We start from the raw sequence: 23,532 nt of genomic DNA, 5'->3' as shown, positions 1-23,532 counted from the left end.
AGTGTGAGGTTTGTAATAAGTTAGCACTGTACAATGACCAGGCCAAACCTGAGAAGCCAAAGTTGTTGATGAAAATTTAATTTTCCTTCTACGATAAGGATCTTTTGCAACTATTTCCAGTCTGTATGTATTCATTGAATCTTTTTATTTGGAATTTCTGAAGCTCAAGCATTCCCAAACTGTCCATAATGTCCGATTGAAAACTCATGGTGGGTTCCTATTTCTTCTGATATTTCAAACTAGCTCCATCTCCTTTATAAGTTGACCAGTGAAAGCTGACTAATTTCTGGATGTCACAGTATCAACCAGAAGATGGCGGATTGAAGTTTAAGAGCGTAGGTGCCTCAATGTTATTTTTCTCATTGGGATGTGTTTTTCATATCTCTTGGCAAAGGCATTAGATGCTAAATGAGGTTAGTACCTGACTGAGCTTTAGCTAACTGTGAGAACAAGGCTCATGTATTTCTTGCTTTGAAAAATTTGGAAAAGGTTCGCTCATTTGCTTTCTTATTTTAATAAAGTCTCAGTAAAATGTTCACCTGTGAGGCAGCAGGAAGAAGCTTGTAGCTGACATACCTTGTCTCAGTTCTAATGGCAGTTGTACAATTTCTCACACTAGCCAACCCACCCCAGCCCATGGTTGCATGGGGAACAGTTGCTTTCAAGAGAAGAAAATTGAGATTTAAAAAAAATAAGGAAACCAATGAGCGAACCTTTTTCAAATTTTTCAAAGCAAAAAATACATGAGCCTTGTTGTCACAGTTAGCTAAAGCTCAGTCAGGTACTAATCTCATTCAGTATTTTTATCTCCCAGAATTGAATTTGAACTCCATCCTGCCCAACTAATTAAAATGTTAAAGCTGAAGTTTGCTTGAGAAAAATCAGAGCATAAACATACACTTCAGCAGTCGATTCCATAATCCCAATTTAGGAGGTGTTAAGATTTCATTTGACCGGATATACCCTAGAGGCATTAATTACCCTGAATGTATTTTAGCACCTTTATTGCTACTTGAACATGCATAAAATATTAACTGTTAGTCTGTGCAAATTGTCAATTTTTTAAAGTCAGTAGGACAGCATGGCGATTCCCTTACCGGAATTTTTTTAAAAATTCTTAGTGTCTGATAGTTTAAGTTGGAAAACGGCAGGATTTTCCGCCCCAGCTCACCTCTGGGATTATCTGCTCCCGCCAAAAGTCAATGGAATTTTGGCTGTGTTGCCGAATCACCCGCGGTGGGTCCTGCCATGACAGGGCCGGAAAATCCCAGCCTAAAAGATTCCAAAACTGAGTAGACAATTGTGACAGCTGCATCAGAATATGAGAAGAGACACTCTTAACATTGATTGTGACATTAGCAGTACCACTAGTAGGAGTTTATGTTGTGAGATCAGAATTATAATTTTCTTATTATAGTTAAGATCCGACGATGATGCTAGTTGAAGCAAGAACGAAGACAAAATTTGGCAGATAGCTGACTGTCTGAAAAGGGAAAAAAGGGATAAAGGTCAGCTGTATTAATTTTTATTTATTACAAAATGGCAATAAAAACTCTTCCTCATGAGTCTCTAATGTATTATGCGACTGCTGCTCCCTTTCACATGGTATATGGAGCATAGGTCATGTGGGGTCACACTGTGAAAAAAAGATTTAGATGTATGCACTTGGCATTTTGCCAAAACCACCATTAATATATTCTCTGAGTTTGAATTAGTGCTCTGCTTTAATAAAGTTGATGCATCAAGTTGAGCTGATTTTGATGCACTAAGAAGCGAGAACATACCTGCCTGATACTGTAAGTGGAGACAAGGGCACTGCAGTGGTGCACTACACTACAGCCCAACTATCCTGTACAACAGAGTGGTAGGACATTGGGGCACAATCACAATATTCCACATCCAGTGGTAACTTGTCTAATCCAAGAGGAACTACTGAGCAAAGGCCATAGGGAACAATAGAAAATCAGAGGCTTTAGTCACTTTGTGCATTAATCATTGCCTTTTTTCAGATCCACACATGCTTTATAGCATGGGGAGAACAAAGACAGGGTAAAAAATATTTTAAAGAAATGGGATCTATCCTACCAAAATATTGACCTAGATAATCTCTTCCTGTATACTCAGATATTCTTCATTTCATTTTGAACAGTTCAATTTTGCTCTTATATATTGGATACATGAGGAAAACAAAAACAGGTTTAAGCATTCAGGGTTACAGCATTAAAAATGGTAGCCCCTTGCAGTGTAACTGCTTCAGGCTTTGGATTCTCTTTTGGTAAACAATAGTGCCTAATCCTGCCTTGCTGAAGTACAGAACTTCTTCTTGAAGGAACATATAAAAAGGCCCATAGTTCCTCAATTAAGAATAAGTGTGAGAATTCTGATTGTTTCTGTAATTAACTTCCCATGAACAGAGCTGTCTTCATAGGAATCACACGTTTCAAAGTCTTGTGTAATCACAATTTGTTAGCAAGTTACTACTTTTGGGGAAAATAGGTATTCTTTAATTTTTCATTAAAGGAGGAATTTTATAGTAGTGGGTTAGCCTGCCTGTGAAATGTACAGTGTTCGATTCTTTTCAATTAATTAAATTGTGCAACCTTGAAAGAACTCTGACTTGGCTGAGCAGAAAGGCTTAACTGCATCTGCAAAATATGTATGACAATTTATTAAGTATTATTTGAGTATTTTCTAGACAAAAACATACGGCATAGAATTTTAGGACAGAACTTTCCACTCGTCAGGCGGGCACGCACCTGACCCGAACGAGCATAAAATGACGCACAATGATGTCGCACCCTGATATCATTGCACTCGCACGATATTTCAGTCGGCAGGCACTCGCGGGAGTCGGCAGCATGCCCACTGACAATTAGCAGGCCTATTAAGGCCATTAAAGACCTAATTAAATAAAATTTTTCGCTGCCCGTCCAACCTTATGGTTGGCAGGCAGGTGAGAAGGCCAAAGGGCCTTTGGGTTTTTGCGAAACCTCATCCACGATTTCATTCAGTCAGTAAAAAAAATTTTAAAATTTTCAAACTAATTCCTAACATGCCCCTGCTCATGTGAGGGGACATGTTATTAACTTTTTAAAATCTTTCTTTTTTATTTTCAAAAATCTTTATCTCCCTGCTGAGACATCTCTGTGCTTCAGGGAGCTTTTCCTGTGGGTAGCCGCGCACATGTGCTAACATCTGCCCTCGTTCTCCACCACCACTGCCCCCCCCGCCCCCCCAAGACAGGCAGCACTGAGCGTTGCAGTGCGCGTTTCACAACCGAAGGTGCTCGGCTTCCTGACCGCTCCTGCTCGCCCCCGCTGAGCCCGCCCAATGAGGGCAAAATTCTGCCCTTAGAATAGAGTAGGAGGCCATTCAGCCCATCATATTTGTACTGACTTTCTGCTAGGACAACCCAAAACTGATCTTACTAACCCACTCTCTCCCTTCAGCCCTCTATCTCCCTCTGCTTACAATGTTTAGCATGATATTTGTTCCAGTTTTATGTCTGATGTCCACACTTTCAATTTCTGGCTGGCATTTTGGCTCTTGAACTTGCCAGCTCATGATTGGTACCTGCTCACTTGGATGAGTGGAAAATCGTGGGCCACAGTGCATTTTTTTTTCTTTTGAAAATGTTTATTACAACTCACAACCCCAGAGTCTCTATGACTGTTTTTAAATTTTGAAATGTGGAAGTTTTGAGAAATGTGATTCAGTTATCCTAGAAATAATTGAGAACAATGGGACTGATATTGCTACGGCAGAGCATCAAACAGTCTCTGCCAATGGTTAGAGATGCCACTGCAGCCTTTGGCACAAAAATATTTTTCCCACTAAGTTGTTAAAATTGGAAGCTGATAAAAGTACAGTGATGGAAACAGGGCATCTTGCAATCTGAGCAAACAGTGCAAGCACCAGGAGATCTCCTTAGCCAATCAGATTGAGAAATGAATAAAGGAGAGTTAGATGCAAATTAGAGTGGGCAAATTCAATGCCATATCAGGTATAGAGGGAAAGATATAAAGATAGGCAAAAATAGATTGGATTAAGAGAGAGAAAAAAAAGACAGAGAAAAATTTTAAAATTGTCTTTTGTAGAATCTCCAACATGCAATACCTATAGGAATGAGCTTTCACATTTGTTATAATTATTTTTCAGTGCCAGAGAAGTTGATTGCCAATAATTAGCAATCATTGCATTTTAAAAGCTTTCTTACGTTTATAATGATAAGACTTACTTTTCAAAGCCTATTTCATTCGCACCTACCTCGCAAATATAGCAACTAACTGCGTGCCATTCGTTGCATGTCAATAATTAGGCAGGCAGTGAAATGCCTTTTTCATAAAGCTAATGTCAGTGGTACAACTCCAACAGCAATTTTTGGATAGTGGCATTCACCCCGCATCTGCTCCTTGCCTGAATTTTCCATATCACATTTGCATAAATGACCCTGAATGTCATTAGCTTCACGCTAATTTTGACAGCAAAATGTGGCTCACTGAATTTGCCTGAAAATCTGTAACTGCAATTAGTTTAAAGGTAATGACCCTATAGTTCTTATAACTGTAGCAAAACTAGTTTTCTGAAATGAATACCATTTAACTTTTCAGTCCTAAAGTTTAAAATGTATGCATATACTTATGGCCCCATTTGCTTAATATGGCACAGCTACAACCTCCTACTAATCCTGTCATTGTCTTGCAAAGTTTGCATTGCTACAAACCAACTCACACATAATTAGAATAGTAAATGCAATCAAATTTGCAGAAACCTGGGATTCTGCACCTAGTGTGAGACCACCTGGAGGAGGTGTTCTAACACATCATTGCCTTCTGGTGTAGTGTGACTGTTATCTCAAATGCACAAAACCATCTGATTAACTTGAGTGAAAATGACTGAAACAGACAATCATGTTTATTCCCAAATCAGATGATACGGAGAAGCTCAAAAATATAGACAACTGGCGGCCAATAACAATCGGCCCGATTCTACTACGGCTCTATACAAAAATCATCGCCAAGCGCTTAAGCGAAGCAGTCAAGATTGACCTGAGGCAGAAGGGATTTCTTGTGGCGACTCCAGGTTGCAATCCTTCTCCTCCCTCCCAGAAACATGATAGGGTCCCCCTTGTTCTCACTTATCACCCCACCAGCCTCCGCATTCAAAGGATCATCCTCCGCCATTTCCGCCAACTCCAGCATGATGCCACTACCAAACACATCTTCCCTTCACCCCCCTTATCGGCATTCCGTAGGGATCGCTCCCTCCGGGACACCCTGGTCCACTCCTCCATCACCCCCTACTCCTCAACCCCCTCCTATGGCACAACCCCTTGCCCACGCAAAAGATGCAACACCTGCCCCTTCACTTCCTCTCTCCTCACCGTCCAAGGACCCAAACACTCCTTTCAAGTGAAGCAGCATTTCACTTGCATTTCCCCCAACTTAGTCTACTGCATTCGTTGCTCCCAATGTGGTCTCCTCTACATTGGAGAGACCAAACGTAAACTGGGCGACCGCTTTGCAGAACACCTGCGGTCTGTCCGCAAGAATGACCCAAACCTCCCTGTCGCTTGCCATTTTAACACTCCACCCTGCTCTCTTGCCCACATGTCTGTCCTTGGCTTGCTGCATTGTTCCAGTGAAGCCCAACGCAAACTGGAGGAACAACACCTCATCTTCCGACTAGGGACTTTACAGCCTTCCGGACTGAATATTGAATTCAACAACTTTAGGTCGTGAGTCCCCTCCCCCATCCCCACCCCCTTTCTGTTTCCCCCTTCTTTTTTTTTCCCAATAAATTATAAAGATTTTCCTTTTCCCACCTATTTCCATTATATAAAATAAAAAAAAACCCACTAGAGCTATACCTTGAGTGCCCTACCATCCATTCTTAATTAGCACATTCGTTTAGATAATATCACCAACTTTAACTTTAACACCTATGTGTTCTATTGTACTATTGTCGTTGACATCTTTTGATGATCTGCTTCTATCACTGCTTGTTTGTCGCTACAACCACACCAACCCCCTCCACCTTTCTGTCTCTCTATCTCTCCGCCCCCCACACACACACCTTAAACCAGCTTATATTTCAGCTCTTTCCTGGACTCGAACTCAAGTTCTGTCGAAGGGTCATGAGGACTCGAAACGTCAACTCTTTTCTTCTCCGCCGATGCTGCCGGACCTGCTGAGTTTTTCCAGGTAGTTCTGTTTTTGTTTTGGATTTCCAGCATCCGCAGTTTTTTTGTTTTTATTTTTTATAATCATGTTTATTTGATTACCATTACACAGGAAGATGCGCATGTTATGGTGTGCAACTTTGCAAATGCCTATTTGTGATTTTTCTTTCCCAACCAAAAATCTAAACTGCCACACTTGACATGTTAATACCTGTGGTAGCATTGTTCTCCTGTTTGAGAAATGAAGATGATCTATACGTTAGCCAGTGGACCTAATTGATCACACTTACTAATTATAGGCTTTCAAGAACATGTTCTTTAATCCCCTTCACACCTTTTAATCACTGACACATGCATATCATTTTACCATGGTGCATTTCTCCAGAGAAAATATGTTGGGACCTCTAACTTCCCCAACCCCCAAACCCACAAGCAAATTGACATCAAACAAGGGATAGCATGGGAAAACCACTCTATGCCATCAGACTGGGGGAGGATTTGCAACCAGCAGCATATGTCAAGGCCAGGAGAATTAAACAGTGTACCAGAGGACAGAAGCCCATTACATGCAATTGTTGCCATGTGTATTGGCCACATGGGTCCTACAAGAACCTCTTCATTGAACTGTGCATCTGATGACTTCACCTGGTTGCCTTTTGGACACTTCTGGCAAATAAAAGTGACTGGGCCCTTGAATTTTACTGCAGCGCTTCCTTCCAAACTGCCACAGGGAACCTGTGTGACTTCATGTAGGCGATGGACACTGTATCATACAACAAATAGATCCCTGAAAATGGGCATCAGCCTCAGACAGCAGGTGTCCGGATTCAGCAACTTCTTGATCATCCGATCGCCTGTTATGGCAACTCTCAGCTTCACCTTCTTCCACCTCTGGCACCATAACAAACACTTTGTCCCAACGTGACTTTGTTATGAAACATTATTTGAGTGATAAAGGATACACCATATGAGCGCTCCCTTTCCTGAAAATAACAGCACAAGAAGGATCGAGAACCAGAAGACACCGATTTAAGTCAATTAACAAAAGAAGCAATGGCGACATGAGGAGAATTATTTTATGCAGCATGTGATTGGATCTGGAGTGTGATGCCTGACAGCGTGGTGGAGGCAAATTCAATCATAGCTTTCAAAAGAGAGTTAGATAATTATCTGAAGAGAAAAAATTGCAGCGCTACAAGGATAAGGCAGGGGTCTGGGACTTGGCAAATTGCTCTTGCAGAGAGCAGCATAGGCAGGTCAGGCCAAATAGCCTCCTGTGGTGTAGCCATTCTATGATCCTATGATATGCACAGCATATTCCAAACAAAATTTATTTACAAAAAAACAATTAATTTGCATCCAAATTATACAACTTGCAGATCTTTCTCAATCCTATGCTTCCCCTTTGTACCTAACCATATTTTGACAAGGACTGCCAGAGACTGGGCATGTGTTGCTATCCTACGATTTGGCAGTATCAGTCTCAAGGACTTTAGCACCAGTCGTCTTGGATCCTAGATCTGCAGCCCTAATGATTTAGTGCTGGTATGTAGACACAGATGTTGGGTTACCTGCTGGCCCTGGCAAGATGACACCAATCACTACTACCTCCACAGTATGGTGGTGTGCCTCCCCCTGAGGACCATGACCTTTAACTTATAAGGTGGAGTTGGTGAGATCATTGTTTTTTTTTTCCTTTAGCTCTGCTACCTTGGAAAAGAGGGAATTGGCCATGAATGCCATGCCATCTCACTTCAGGTACTGCAAATAACTTATTTGTCTAGCTTGGAAGAGTACTGTCCCAAGAAACATTGCTCCCTTTCCTCAGTCTTGACTAAAAGAGCATCTGTGTCCTCTTCTGCCTGCTTGGCCAGGGTGGGCACAAGCAACAGCTGCATTGCCATTCTCATGCCAACTTAGAATAAAGATGTAAGTTATTGAAACAGGGGAAATATTTGACCAGAACCCAGGATTATAATGAAGACTGTAACTGTGTAGGATTTTAGAACAATTACACCATTATCGAAGTTTTCTAAAAGTTCAGCTGCTTATACACGTGAACTGTGCTGACGACAGTTGTTATACTAATTAATTTAGGAAATTTGTATGGAACTTACTCTGCTGGTGAATGATGTTACTTTCTTGTGCAATGATGATGTAACCACAGCATAACAGGTATTGAGGAAATTTGGGCATCTGGTAAAACATTGAGAAAGGTGAACATCTGGACCACAGTATGTGACAGTCGTATCCTTCATAAGGTCATCATGAAATCTATAGGAAGAAATGGGTCTAATGCAGTGAAAACATTCAATTATATTGATAGCTGGGTCTATTTTAATAAACTGGCAACAAAATAAATACTTCCTTTCTTCAACAATACTATCAAAAGTATAATGTTCACCCTGTTGTACTTTACTCAAGAGGCCTTTATTCAAATACGATCATTGGTATCAGTAGATGATTTGGATGGGAGGAAGGCATCACAAAATAAAGCTCCGTTATGGGCATGTGACCCTCCCACTTAGTTTTCCTTCACATGCTTAGTTGTTTATGCCCAAGTGCAAAATAGAAAAACTTATCTTAACATAGCCTATGTGAATAAAATCAATGTTAATGTTAATGTTAAAGTAACCATAGCAAAGGCTCTTTCAGTCCTTTCACTACCCATATAGGTTACTAGTCCAGAAATCTTTATGTCATTGTGCAGAAGGATGATCTGTGTTTGAGCTTGCTTGCTTAAATATGCTGAACGTGATGTACCTGTAGTCAGATCAGTGCTTCACACTCCTGCTGCTATTTATACACACACTGACCTGGAAAGCTCTTGGCCTCCTTTATTCCTTTCCTGGAAGTGGAAACTTAGCGAGGTCCAGTTCTGTGACCTAATGCCTGATCAAAGTGGCCATTCTTCGTGCAAGAGTCTAGGCTGATTGTTGGCAGGCTACTTGACTGCATGGCATCACAATAAGGTTTCACTCTGCATAAACCTTTAAATGACAATTGGATGTTTCAGTCCATGTTTAGGGAGTCAGTGATCAATTGTAGCCCCTTCTCCACTCACTACTTCTCCAGTGGAATTGAGCAAACTTGCTAATTTGAATCTGACACATTCCTGATTAGCATTACACAATTTACTCACTCTGCTAACAATTTTCCATTTGACAGAACTTTGAGTGCTCGATACAAGTGCAAATTGTCTGAAAGCTTCTCATAATTTAGATTGAACTATATTTGCATAATTCTTAGTGAATTATTATACTTATGTGCAATTCTACTTAACTGCAACCAATCTAATGTTATATAAGTTCTGATCATAGATTTGACATAATGATGGAACCAATGCATCACTTTGACACTGTACGTGTTGCAGCAAATAGAAATATGAGATGAATGAGAAAGTTCACAGTTTTACAAATTCAGATCATACTAATATGTAGAGGCCTCTCCTCCACACCCCCCCCCCCCCCCCACACGAAGGAAATGGATAGGTTGAAACTTTTGTTCTAACAGTTGAAAAATGGCTGCTTTGTCCACTTTTCTAAATACAAATATTTGCCCTTAAAACCAGGTTAATCAAGTCAAGTTTTTAAGCATCAGTGTTGAACCTGTCCACTTATCAAAATGGACTGTACAATTTGCCAGACAAAGGCAGATGTAACACAAGGTGCTTGAAAGTCAGGTATTGGTTTGATTTACTTGTGGTGCATGTAGAGTTTTCAGTAATTCACTTTATTACGTGGATAACGACACCTTAATAGCTTCATTTTTTTTGTTCTGTCCCTTGCTTCATGTGATATAGTGATATCACCTTGAGGTGAGAACCTGTTTTGTTTGTCTTGTTAAATATCTCCTCGTTTTCAAATGTGTTTCAATTTTATTGTGGTGTGAACTTAATTATTTTAAATTGTAATGACTGTCTTTAGCACCTTAAATGTGGCCCTCCAGATATAGTTGTATATTTTGAAAATTGAGTGTAAGTAATGTGCATATTTCAGAACTGGTTAATGTTATGAAATCTAACAAATATGTCAGGAATAATGATGAGAGGGCTAGATTAAGGCACCATGCCAGAATTTATGATTTTTTTTTCATAACACAATATACCCAACAGCAGTTGTAAATTAGAAACTATACGTTAGTAAGTGGTTAATGCACTTCTTCCAGTATCAGCAAGGATTAATTCTTAATTGATCTTGCTGTTAAATGCAGGCTTTCTACATTACATTGAGGATTTTTTTCTACCAAACAATCAATTATTATTCAAAAGATGATAATTGAAAATGGAATTTTTGACTTATTCTGTCCTATATTTCACTTATTAACATGACATTTGGCCCATTAAATATAGCCACCTGAAGGCCTCTCCAGTATGCCAAAAAATGTGGCATGGATATCACAGCAGTAAAAGAAATGTTCTTTAATTATTAGGTTTAATTTAGTAAAATGAAAAACACACTAAAACTTTCACAATTAACCACAATATTAAACAGACAATTATTACTGATGGAGAATGTTGAATGAATTTATGAGTAATGAATAGATCATGCAATTCTAACCTGCTGATTAAATGGCCAAATATAATCCATTGATAAATACAATTGAATTATTTTCAGGGCCATTACACCTGTGCCATTTTCAATTTGAATCTGACTCTGTAGACTTCCTGAGATAATACAAAGCCTGATTTAAAAAGGGGCTAAAAATCTAATCAGATTTATTAAAAAAGAATGACAATTAAAAATATGTTGCAAATTATAGGGGTTAATTTTACAAGCCTCTGCTGGGTGGGAAATGGGTATTATAAAGGCTGGGTACCTGTTTTACAACCCACCTGCAGTTGTTTTCCATTGACATCAAAGGAAAATTGGTTGAGGTGTAAATCATGCAGTGAGCCCACTACTGCTAGTTTCCCGCTTGTGAGAACAGTTGAAATCGACCTCATAGGGCCTGTTGAGGAGCTAAAGAATTACGCAGGGAGCTCTAGAATGGAGTTCTTTATTTAAAAATACATACATTGTATTGAAAAGAAATGAAGCAAGGAAGTTCATTGTTAAATGCACCTGGTTTAAGGATGTATTCTTTTATCTTTCACAGCTGGATGAAGAAGCCCCGCTGTGGTGTGCCTGACCAGTTTGGCAGCAACGTTAGATTTAGTGTTAGAAGAAAGCGTTACGCATTAACTGGGCAGAAGTGGCATCATAAACATATCACCTACAGGTATCTGTACTCGCACATCACCAAATGAGCAGTTTCACATAATATTCATCAGGATGTGTACGATGAAGATGAAAAGCAAAAAGAGTTTCAGTGCTGTAAACCTGAAACACATTCAGAAAATGCTGGAAATGCACAACCTGTTAGCATCTGAAAGACAAATGTTACACTTGAAATACTACTCTTTTTCATTTTTAGGCAATTTTCTTTTCCATTTCAGTGATCTGTGAAGTATTACTTCCTAGAATCCAGCAGCAACTTGTTTGTCACTGAATAGTAAAAAAAAATATTTTCTGTAGGGTATGTGTAAACCAGAATATATGCCAGCAAGCTTTATTATATATTTACTATTTTAGGAGTGAATAAATTGTTTGATGAAAATGTATATTATTGCTGCCCTATTTTGCTGTCTGTACTTACATTCAGCTGTTTGAGACTGGAATTCTGTGAACATAATTTTAACAAGAAGACGTAATAATGATGAGCATCCCAAACTGGAAGCTGTGGTAAAATGCAAACATTTTCACTCTTAGAGTAATTTTCTCACTTTGCATTCCTGGGAGAAAGACCAACCTGTTGTTAGTGCATATCAGAAATTTGGAAGGATGGTTTTACATAATTTACTTTGAAAGTGAAGAGATACTGGATGTACAGAGATGCTCAACAATTGCATAATGTTGTGCATCAACTTTCAGTCCAAGCTAGCTGGTGAACAGCCAACTTTTTTGACAGGTTGGATTCAATCCACTTGTATTCCTTGGTTGCAGAGTAAAAACAGTCTGCCTGTTTCAGTAACTTATTACTAAAGGAAAATTACAGTTGAGGAGACATCAGATGCATGTTTTCTAGATTACGTATAAACTGTAACCATCCAAGGCATACCTTTTTAATGCAACCTCGCTCAGGATATTTCCAGCATTGGGGAATGATGAAAGCTCCCAAGAATTTGCCTTTTGCGATCCTCTAGTTCAGTAAGTGGTAAACACAAAAACAGATTAGTGAGAAATTACATATGGAATAAGATTGTGCTGTACAATAATGGCAACAAACATGCTTGAATGTTCTTATGAAATTTCTCTATCTTCTATTATAACAATGATATTGATATATAAATGGATTAAAATAGAAGAAAAAATCCTATGAACACTTCAATAAATTTGCTGCTAATATCATACTGCGTAATTCCAAACCAATGAATTCATCAGGGGTAACCTTATTAACTGAGGTAGTTTAAGAGATGAAAGTCAGATAGCGCTGTCTGCTTTCTCTGATGCTGGATGCTATTTATCTTAAAGGTAACTCAATTTGAAAGATTACCTAATAATGAGATATGATTCCCTAGAATGTCCTAGATTGCTTCACAGCCATATAGTTACTTTTGAAGTGAAGTTACTGTTGTTAAGTAGGCAAACATGGTAGCTAGTTTGCACACAGGAAGGTTCCATGAGCAGAAATGAGCTGCTTAATCTGTTTTTGGTGGCATTGAGGGATAAATACTGCCAGGCATTGAAAGTTTATATATTGACTAAATATAGAATTTGAAAATGTCAAACTATGGGCAGAATCTTCCTGCTGTCGGTGGTGGGGGGGGGGGATTTGATGGGCGGGCGCATGCGGGTGCGTTTCTGATTGGCGCCCCCGATCGGAGGCGTGGCGCCATTTTATGTGGGTGTGCCAATTAAGGCCCGCCCAGCGTGACGTCCGCAGGAAAGCACTATGCGCTCCCTATGCAGGCGGGGGATTCCTAAAATGGAGATGGCACTCTTTTGTGCGCATGCGCACGAAAGAGCGCACTCATCTCCCTGAGGCTAAGTGCTGCCTCAGGGAGATCACCTCTACTTTCAAAAATATTAAAAATAGAAAAAAAAATTCCCTTACATGTCCCCTCATGTGACAATGTCATAATTTCCAAAAAATCTTTATTAAAATTTTTAAAACCCTACATGAAACCTCATCCCCCCTATGGGACCACCTAAGACCACCTAGAACCAAGGAGTCTTATAATAACAAGTCTTGAAATGCACTTAAAATGCCATTCAAAAATCTGCTTCGAAAAAACTGCTGCTTTTACAACCGTGTAAAAGTGTCAATCAGGCAAAGCCTTAAGTGTTAGCTGGTCCCTTAAAGTTAGAAATAAAATCAGAAAATGCTGGAAATACTGAGAGATCGGGCAGCATCTGTGGAGATAAACAGAGTTAACGGCTGGATTTTTCCAGCCCTCCCTGCGGCGGGGCCAGTGAGCCATTCACATCGGTGGGACTGGAAGATCCCGCTGGCGTGAGGGGCTGGAAAATTCTGGCCAGTGTTTCTGGTCAACGATAACCATTCAACCTGGTGAAGGTCATCATTGACCCAAAATATTAACTCAGTTTCTTTCCACAGTTGCTGCCTGACCTGCTGAGTATTTCCAGCATTTTCTGTTTTCATTTCAGATTTGTGGCATCTATAATATTTTGCTTTTCACTTGGAAAATGTTAGAAATGTTTTTTTTTAAAACATTCATGGGATGTGGGCTTCGCTGGCTGGGCCAGCATTTATTGCCCATCCCTAGTTGCCCTTGAAAAGGTGGTGGTGAGTTGCCTTCTTAAACTGCTGCAGTCCCTGTGGTGGAAGTACACCCACAGTGCTGTTAGGTAGGGAGTTCCAGGATTTTGACCCTGCAACAGTGAAGGAACGGTGATATATTTCCAAGTGAGGGTGGGAGGGGAACTCCAGGGGGTGATGTTCCCGTCTATCTGCTGCCCTTGTCCTTCTAGATGGTCGTGGTCGTGAGTTTGGAAGGTGCTGTCGAAGGAGCCTTGGTGAATTCCTGCAGTGCATCTTGTAGATGGTACACACTGCTGCTACTGTGCATCGAAGGTGAAGTGAATGAATGTTTGTGGATGTGGTGATAATCAAATGGGCTACTTTGTCCTTGACGGTGTCAAGCTTCTTCAGTGTTGTGGGAGCTGCACTCATCCAGGCAAGTGGGGAGTATTCCATCACACTGCTGCCTTATGCCATGTAGATGATGAACAGGCTTTGGGGAGTCAGGAGTTGGGTTACTCATTGCATAATTCCTAGTCTCTGACCTGATCTCGTAGCTACAGTATTTATATGGCTAGTCCAGTTCAGTTTCTGGTAAATGGTAACCCCCAAGATGTTGATAGTGGGGGATTCGTTGATGGTAATGCCATTGAACATCTAGGGGTGATGGTTGGATTCTCTCTTGTTGGAGATGGTCATTGCCTGACACTTGTGTGGCGTGAATGTTACTTGCCACTTGTCAGCCCAAGCCTGGATATTGTCCATGTTTTGTTGCATTTGAACATGGACTGCTTCAGTATCTGAGGAGTCGCAAATGGTGCTGAACATTGTGCAATCATCAGCGAACATCCCCACTTATGATGGAAGGAAGGTCATTGATGAAGTAGGTGAAGATGGTTGGGCCTGGGACATTTTCCTGAGGAGCTCCTGCAGTGATTTCCTGGAACTGAGATGACTGATCTTCAACAACCATCTTCCTTTGTGCTAGGTATGACTCCAACCAGCAGAGAGTTTTCCCCCTAATTCCTATTGACTCCAGTTTTGTTAGGGCTCCTTGATGCCACACTCTGTCAAATGCGGCCTTGATGTCGAGGACAGCCACTCTCACCTCACCTCAAGAGTTCAGCTCTTTTGTCCATGGTTGAACCAAGTCTGTAATGAGGTCAGGAGCTGAGTGGCCCTGACGGAACCCAAACTGGGCGTCAGAAGACAGGTTATTGCTAAGCAGGCGCCACTTGATAGCACTGTTGATGACCCCTTCTATTATTTTACTGATGATGGAGAGTAGGCTGATGGGGTGGTAACTGTCCAGGTTGGATTTGTCCTGCTTTTTGTGTACAGAACTTCCCTGGGCAATCTTCCACATGGCCGGGTAGATGCCAGTATTGTAGCTGTTCTGGGACAGCTTGGCTAGGGGCGTGGCAAGTTCTGGAGCTCAGGTCTTCAGAACTATTGCTGGAATATTGTCAGGGCCCATAGCCTTTGCAGTATCCAGTGTCTTCAGCCATTTCTTGATATCACGTGGAGTGAATCGAATTGGCTGAAGACTGATATCTGTGATGCTGGGGAATTCCAGAGGAAGCCGAGATGGATCATCTACTCAGCATTTCTGGCTAGAGATTGTAGCAAATGCTTCAGCCTTATCTTTTGCACTGAGGTGCTGGGCTCCTCCATCATTGAGGATGGGGATATTTATGGAGCCTCCCCCTCCAGTGAGTTGTTTAGTTATCCACCACTGTTCCTGACTGGGAACTGTGGCAAGACTGCGGAGGTTAGACCTGATCCATTGGTTGACACTTCATTTTCAGGTATGCCTGGTGCTGCTCCTGGCATGCCCCCCTGCTCTCTTCATTGAACCAGGGTTGATCCCCTGGTTTGATGGTAATGGTAGAGTGGGGGTATGCCAGGCCATGAGGTTACAGATTGTGTTTGAGTACAATTCTGCTGCTGCTGATGGCCCACAGTGTCCCATGGATGCCCAGTCTTGAGTTGCTAGATCTGTTTGAAATCTATCTCATTTAGCACAGTGGTCATGCCACACAACACGATGGATAGTATCCTCAATGTGAAGATGGGATTTCGTCTCCACAATGACTGTGCGGTGGTCATTCCTACCGAGACTGTCATGGACAGATGCATCTGTGGCAGGCAGGTTGGTGAGGATGAGGTCAAGTATGTTTTTCCCTCTTGTTGGTTCCTTCAGCACTTGCCACTGACCCAGTCTAGCAGCTATGCCATTTAGGACTCGGACAGCTCGGTCAGTAGTGGTGCTACCAAGTCACTCTTGGTGATGGACATTGAAGTCCCCCACCCAGAGTACATTCTGCGCCCTTGTCGCCCTTCGTGCTTCCTCCAAGTGGTAATCATTTTTAAAAGGTTAAATGGGGAAGGATGGGAAAAAGAACCGAAGAGAAGGTCTGTAATTCAATGGAAGACAGGAGAGATTAAATGAAGAAAGGTAGGGTTAAAGGGAATGGTAATGGGCCAAGAAAAGAAACAAACAAAGGATGTGTCTAGCGCAGTTGTGAATGGCAAAATAATAAATAGCTGCTGTCCAAAAGCAAAAAAATAAGGGTGAGACCAAAATATGTTTAAAAAAAGGAAGCAAAATGGGGTTAGAGATTATGGTCTAAAATTGTAAAACTCAGTGTTGAGTCCAGAGGGCCAAGATGTATATGCCTAATCAAAAGATAAGGCGCTGTTCCTCAAGCTCATGTGCAGCTTCATTAACACACTGCAATAGGCCGAGGTCAGGAAGGTCAGCATAAGAGAAAGGTGGAGATTTAAAATAACAAGCGACCGGAAGCTCTGGGTCATGCGGAAGGAATGGTCCCTTTAGAATGCTGAAAGGGGAGGGCAGGGGAAGATGTGTTTAGTGGTGGCATTGTGCTGGATGTGACAGAATGGTATCCATTGAATACAGAGGCTGGTGGGTGGAAGGTGAGGACAAGGGGAACCCTATTGTGATTCTTGGAGAGAGAGAAAGGTTTTTTTTAATTCATTCATGGGATGTGGGTGTCACTGGCTAGACCAGTGTTTCTTGTCCCTCTCTAATTGCACTTGAGAAGGTAGGGGTGAGCTGAAGTGTGGGAGATGGAATGGAAATGGTCGAGGGCCCTGTCAACCACGCTGGGTGTGAATCCTCAGTTGAGAAAAAAAAAGAATACACATGAGAAGTGCTGGTATGAAATGTTGTAACATCAGAACAGATGTGATAGAGACAGAGAAACTGTCTTGGGACCTTGGGAAGAAGGCAGAAGCGGGTTAATCAGGTATGGGGCTTATGAGATTGGAAGCTGTGGAGGGAAGATTTCCAGAGGAGCTGAAATCAGTGACAGCCCTGAGTAGAATGATTTGATGTGTGGTGGTGGAGTGGCAGAGATTTGGCATTCAGCTTCTGCTAGGTAACAGACAACAACAGCACCACCCTTGTCAGCAGGTTTAATGATGATTTTAGTGTTGGGCTGAGAGAACAGAGTGTTACAAGTTCAGTGGGAGACAGGTTAGAGTGAGTGAGGGGAGCAAAAAAATTGAGATGGCCGATGTCATGCTTAACGAAAAGATCTAGAGGAAGTAAGATGCCAGTGGGAGGGATTCGTGTGGAGGGAGATGGGTAAACGAGTCCACTGTGTTGTTGGAGGATTCCTGACAAAAGAAGTGGAAACATATGCAAAGCTGACAAAAAAAGAACTCATAATATCATAATAGGAGCAGAAGTAGACCATTCGGTCCATTAAGCCTGCTCTGCCATTCAATAAGATAATCACTAACCTGATTGTGGCCTTAATTCTATTTTCCTCCCTTCCCCTCATAAACCTTGACTCCCTTGTAGATTAAAAATCTGTTTAATTCAGCCTTGAATATATTCAATGACCCAGTCCCCACTGCTTTCTGGGGAAGCGAATTCCAAAGATTAGCAACCCTCTGAGAGAAGAAATTCTTCCTCATATCCTTCTTTAATGGATCACCCCTTATCTTGAAACTGTGTCCCTGAGTGTTCTGTTGACAGTGTTCTGGGGAACACAGTCCCCCATAAGATAAAACATCCTCTCAACATTTACCCTCTCAAGCCCTGTCAGAATCTTAAATATTTCAATATGATCACCTCTCATTCTTTTAAACTCCAGTGAGCCCAACCTGCTCAACCTTTCCTCTTCAGACAACCCCTTCATCTCAGGAATCAGTCTAGTGAACCATCTAGACCTCTGAACTGCTTACAATGCAAGGGTATCACTCCTTAAATAAGGAGACCAAAACCGTATGCAGTATTCTTGGTGTGATCTCACCAATGCCCTGTACAGTTGTAGCAAGACTTCCCTACTTTTACATTCCATCCCTCTTTCCATAAAGGCCGACATTCTGTTTGCTTTCCACAATACTTGTTGTACCTGCACGCTAACATTTTGTGATTCGTGGACAAGGACACCCTAGTCCCTCGGTACCTCAGCATGCTGCAGTTTCTCTCTGCTTTTCTATTCTTCCTGCCAAAGTGGACAACCTCACATGTTCCCACATTATTCTCCACCTGCCAAATTTTTTCCCCTTCACTAAATCCAAATGCCCGCCTCATTTGGTCTCCGGACTTAATTGGGGGGGGGGGGGGGTGCGTTGGGAAGGCGATGGTTCTGCATCCTGCATCTTGCCACCCCTCCCCCAAGCCTGCTCCCAGGGGGAGCATTAAATTCTGCCCACTATTTCAGTTTCTCCCTCCACAGATGCTGCCAGATCTCCTGAGTGTTTCCAGTATTTTCTGTCTTTATTGCAGAATTCCAGCATCTAGTAATATTTTGCCCTTTTTGGAACTGCCACACTTTATCCCTGGTAACATCCTAGTTAATCTAACTGTTCTTTTCCATTCCTTTTATATCCTTCTTATAATGAGATTCCTAAAACTGTAACTGTGGCATAATTAATGTCATGTACATGTTTAGCATTACTTCTATGCTTTCATACAGTAATCCTCCAGATAGAAACCAAGGATTACAGCTGTACTAATGACACGGCCAAAACTGTGGAATCACTTGGCACTGTCTTCATTATAGTGCAAAATTTCTAGCATTGTGTTCTGTCACCAAGCTTCACAAATAGTCTAGCAACCACTAGTCACAAGTTAGATTCTGCAACAGCACAATTGGGCCGTAACTTTTGACTAGCAGTTGGAAAGTGCTGGCCCTCAGGAATTAGAAGAAATAATTACCTACTTACCTGGTCTTGAAAATTATACTGACACTTCCATTAGCCGGAGCTGCTTGGGGCCTGCATCAAAAGACTTCTCGCAGGCCCCAGCGATGTGTAGATCCAGCGTATTCAAGGAGGCCACAACCCCTATTTTACAACAGTAGCTACCGTAAAGCAGGTAAGTTTAAAGGGCCAGGGTAATTGACAGGCCGGGGGAAAGTAAGTGTCTAAGTTAAGTGGATAGGATTTGGGGGGTGGGGGTGTCCGGGGGCAGTCCAGGGTGGATGTATTGGAGGTGGGGTGGGTGTGGGGATGGGGGGAGGGGGGGTGGAATCAGTCGGATGTCCGGGGGTGATGGGGGTGTCAGATGGAGATCTGGTGATGGGGGGGTTGGAAGTCCGTTGGGGGGGGCCCGAGGTGCGGTGGGTGAGGGGGTGGTGAAGAGTTGTTCCGAAGTTGGGGGCCGAGGTCGGTCGGATATCCAGGGTAGTCATGGGGGTAGTGGCCGGAGGTACGGGAAGTGCGGTAGGGGGTCAGCAGTCCAGGTTCCAGGGGGGCTTGTAGGGGTGCCCGAGGTGGCGGGGAGGAGGAAGTCAGAAGTCCGTGGGGAGTGGTGGGGAGGTTCGAGGTCGAGGGTGGAGTTCAGTCGAAGGTCCGGGTGGGGGGTAACAGGGGTTCAGAAGACCGTGGTGGGGGTGGGGAGATCAGAGGTCCAGGGAGGTCTGTGGAGGTGTTGGAGGTCGGGGGTTTGTGGGGAATGTCAGAGGTAGGAGTGGGGGATCGGAGGTCGGGAGAGTGTGGGTTCGGGAGGTGTCAGAGGTTGGGGGTGTTGTTTGGAGGTCGTGGGGGCAGGCGGTTTCGGAGGTTGGGGGAGTGGGAGATTGGAGGTCGGAGGAATGGGGGATCTGAGGTTAGGAGGGTGGGAGTTTGGGGGGATTGGGGTGTCAGAGGTTGGCAGTTGGTGGGTGTCGGAGGTCGGGGTGGTGGGATGGTGGTCAGGGAGGTGGGGAGTCTCATGGAGATGGTAGGCTGGGGGTGTGGATGGAGTTCTGTTGGGTCAGTCTGGGTCCTTACAATAGTTACTCAGAAGTTAGAAGAGGTTTTAATCTTCGAACTTCTTCTGAGCAACTATAGGTATAACCATGATAGAACCATCCGAAGTTTGCGATTTAAACCGCATTTTCAGATGGTTCCCAACACTGCAAATGTCCAGAGCAAATGTGCACTTCTGGGCAATTTCCATGCAAACCCTTATCTAGGAACCTTCCAGAGAAATTCCCCAACGCATCTTTGACGTACCCCCCAAATCCAATTATCGGCAACATGGAAGTTACAGGCCAATATATCAAAACCTCTGATTGGCAAAACTCACATTTTAACAGTTAAGCACTTGTTAATACATTTTGGGGTGCATTATTTTTACACAGGCGTTAATCCGTTTGTTCTAAAGCTATGCACACAGAAGCTTAACGTGTGAACTTCACCAATCTGAAATCTTACTCTATTATCACCTAGTTCTTTGTACTTCAGATTGATAGTTATTTGGGGCAATACCTTCCATTCTGGAGTACATGTTGGATGGCAGGAGCGGAAATGAGAGTGATTTCCGCTCGGGATGTGGGTGGCAGGACAGTTGGCCACACGTGATCTCGCGCTGTTCAGCTCATTATATATGCCTGAGTGAAGAGCTCAGGAAATCTCGCACTGGGGCGGGCAGGAAGTTGCTGACCCCATCCTTACCTCAGGGCATCGATGGTTATGATGCCATATTTAAAATGTACCTGGACAGCCATGAACTCACGGTAAGTCAGGGGAGCTCCAGATTCTGGCTCTATTAGAATGTCACAGAGCAGACAGCGTGTGGCTCCACGGTTCAGCGATGCCTCCCTGCAGATTCTCCTCCAGGCTGTCCAGGAAAGACAGGAGGTGCTTTTCCCCAGGGTTGGCAGCAGGAGGCACTCCCGTCTGACCACAGCTGCCTGGCAGGAGGTTGCAGTGGAAGTTGATGCACGTGGGGCCCACAAAAAAACCTACAAGCCGTGCAGAAAAAGGATGAGCAATCTGATGCGTTCTGCCAGGGTACGTGGCACCATCTACCCACTGCAAAGTGACATTCATAAGGGCATCAGGCAGTGTAAGTGTGCAAGTGTAGAGAGATGGCAGACAGGAGTTTGGGCTACAGGACTCAGCAGCAGATGGGACATGTGCACTGAATGTGTGGCAGCCACTTTATGCTCTCAATCTTCTATCAGCTGCAGGACATTCTGATTGTTAAACACTTACTGGGGAGGTCTCGGGAGCTGCCATAGGCATACATGCTCCTGAACTGTTCATGTACCCATTGGGATGACACGCAATCCTTCCGTCTGTCTGCAGGACAAGGAAGCCCACAGTAAGAAAGAACGGGCCAAGACCAGCAGCGGCATGCCAGATATCAGAGTACTCAGCATCTTTGAAGAGGAGGCCTCTGAACTAGTTGGGGAGGAGCGGGACAGCACATGTGCTGAAGGCAAAGCAGAACTCCCGAGCAAGCCAGTGAGGATGCCCCCAGGCTGCAGTTGTCAGATTCGCCCACAGAGTGAGGCATTATTTAGATAAGGGAGCCTGCTCAGGCATCCACTAAAACTTTCTCTTCTCCATTCCAGGTACCAGCAAGGAAAGGGGAAGGAAAAGAAGGCAGACCACCCACAGACGCATCTCTGACCCCACCTCTGAAGATGATGACTCTCAATCCTCAGAGGATGCACCATCATGGTGTTCACCTGCATCCTCCACCAGTGCAGAGATGTTCACCTTGGTGGGTGCACCTTCTACAGTAGGATTGGGATCACAATTTTGTGAGCACCTCACAGACATGGGTACACAGCTGGGACGGAAAGTGATAGCCTAGATCCTTGACACTTGGAGGACAGCTGGAGACGAGGCCTCTGCTCAGCCCCATGCACGTGACAAGCCTCTGGGCTCAGCCATAAGAGACATGTTGGAGATGCAGAGACAGGCAGGGGAACATCAGGCAGAGTTGCCAGTGGCCATGCGCAGACTGCACCCGAGACTGGAGGCGTCCATCCACATTCTATCTGTGGCTGTGGCTCCGGCATGCAAGCGCTTGGCTGCCTCCATGGAAACAAGTCCAACAGAATGCACAGTGCCTGCCGGATATGTGCTCGGACTTGCATTCCATTGCTCTAGCCATGAGTGCAGTGAAGCAATGGCTAGGTGAGAGAGGGACGAGGCACCTTGATCTCCCTCCAGGCCCCCTTCTTAAGGAGTCAGGGAGGTGCCATCCTGCACTAACAGGAAGGAAGGAGGAGTGCCAGCAAGGCACCCCAGCACCCTCATCCCAAGCCACTCCAAGGGTTCCCTGCCACTCCACCTCTCCTCTCCCATAACCTCCAGCAGGTCAGGGTGAGGAGAGTGCACCTGCACCTGAGCAGGAGATCTTGAGCAGGCCAGGGCCCTCTAGGCCTCGGGCCACCAGAGGAGCCCCACCCAAGTCAGCACAGTCAACTGGGCAGAGCAGTCAGCAGGCTGCCTCCACCTCAGCTGTGGGTGTCGGGGCTGCACTTAGACATAGTAATAGAAAGTCAAAGATAAAGAAGGTTTAAAGGTACACGAGTGTATACAGTTTTGGCACTTGTAAATATATGTTCACTTGCACTGTTTGGAAATTTCCTGGATTCTCGTCTTGGTGCCAGTTGCTTCAGTGGTCATGGATATTTTAGGGCGTGAAACTCGATCCCCTATCAGAGTTCAATAATCAGCTCCCATAGAGTCACTTCTCTCGCATTATCAACATTGTGATTACTGGATATTCTGACATGAGGATGCTTAAGCACTGGTCATCATCTGTGAGTGTGTGGCCTGGGCACGCATCATACAATCCATTACTTGCAGCTCACTAGGTTCTGAGCTCTGAGAATGATGTCTGCACAGAGTGTTCAGCGAGGTCATTGCATCCCCTGCTGCTGTTGCCCTGATCTGAAATGTGGGCGGATGAAAAATGTCCTCAAGGAGAGTTAAACTGGCTTTGTGAGTGGCAAGCAACATTGTAGAAGCAGTTTTAGCGTTAAAAAAGTGAAGCTGTCCTCTGTGGTCTGAACAATAGAAAACCAGAGGCTTCCCTACTAGTTAGCAGAATGATGAGGTGTGCATGTTTCCTTGTTGAAATGTAATATTGAGCTATCATGCAGGTGAAGGCTGAAAGTAAGGAGGCAACGGACCAAATTGGCCTTGACTGCAAGAGGGATTGAGTGTAGGAATAAAGGGGAGTGTGTGAAGTTTACTGCAGTCTTTATGAGACCTCACATGGAGAATTATTTGGCCTGCTTGTCTCCTTATCAAGGGTAAGATTAGACCTCGCTTAAAGAGATTGTAACCAAAGTGCATGGGACCTCGTTAAAGGACTGGAGTCAAGCATCAAGCGCTCTTAC

At 43.4% G+C, this 23,532-nt stretch overlaps 1 protein-coding gene across 4 annotated transcripts in view; it reads left to right on the top strand.

Moving 5' to 3' along the window:
• Positions 1-23,532, top strand: part of LOC121279178 (matrix metalloproteinase-16-like) — a 295,815-nt gene that overhangs the window by 81,683 nt on the left and 190,600 nt on the right. For 3 of the 4 annotated variants that reach the window (XM_041190177.1, XM_041190175.1, XM_041190176.1), the window contains exon 3: positions 11,279-11,401. In XM_041190177.1, coding sequence (XP_041046111.1) covers positions 11,279-11,401 — 123 coding nt within the window. Of the gene's footprint in view, positions 1-1,417; positions 1,509-11,278; positions 11,402-23,532 lie in introns of all 4 variants that reach the window. The other variant, XM_041190179.1, reaches the window with a different exon arrangement.

The sequence above is a fragment of the Carcharodon carcharias genome, chromosome 6, assembly GCF_017639515.1.
Source record: "Carcharodon carcharias isolate sCarCar2 chromosome 6, sCarCar2.pri, whole genome shotgun sequence".
Taxonomy (NCBI): domain Eukaryota; kingdom Metazoa; phylum Chordata; class Chondrichthyes; order Lamniformes; family Lamnidae; genus Carcharodon; species Carcharodon carcharias.
The sequence above is the reverse complement of the archived record's forward strand: the minus strand, read 5'-3'. Positions and strand labels throughout refer to the sequence as shown.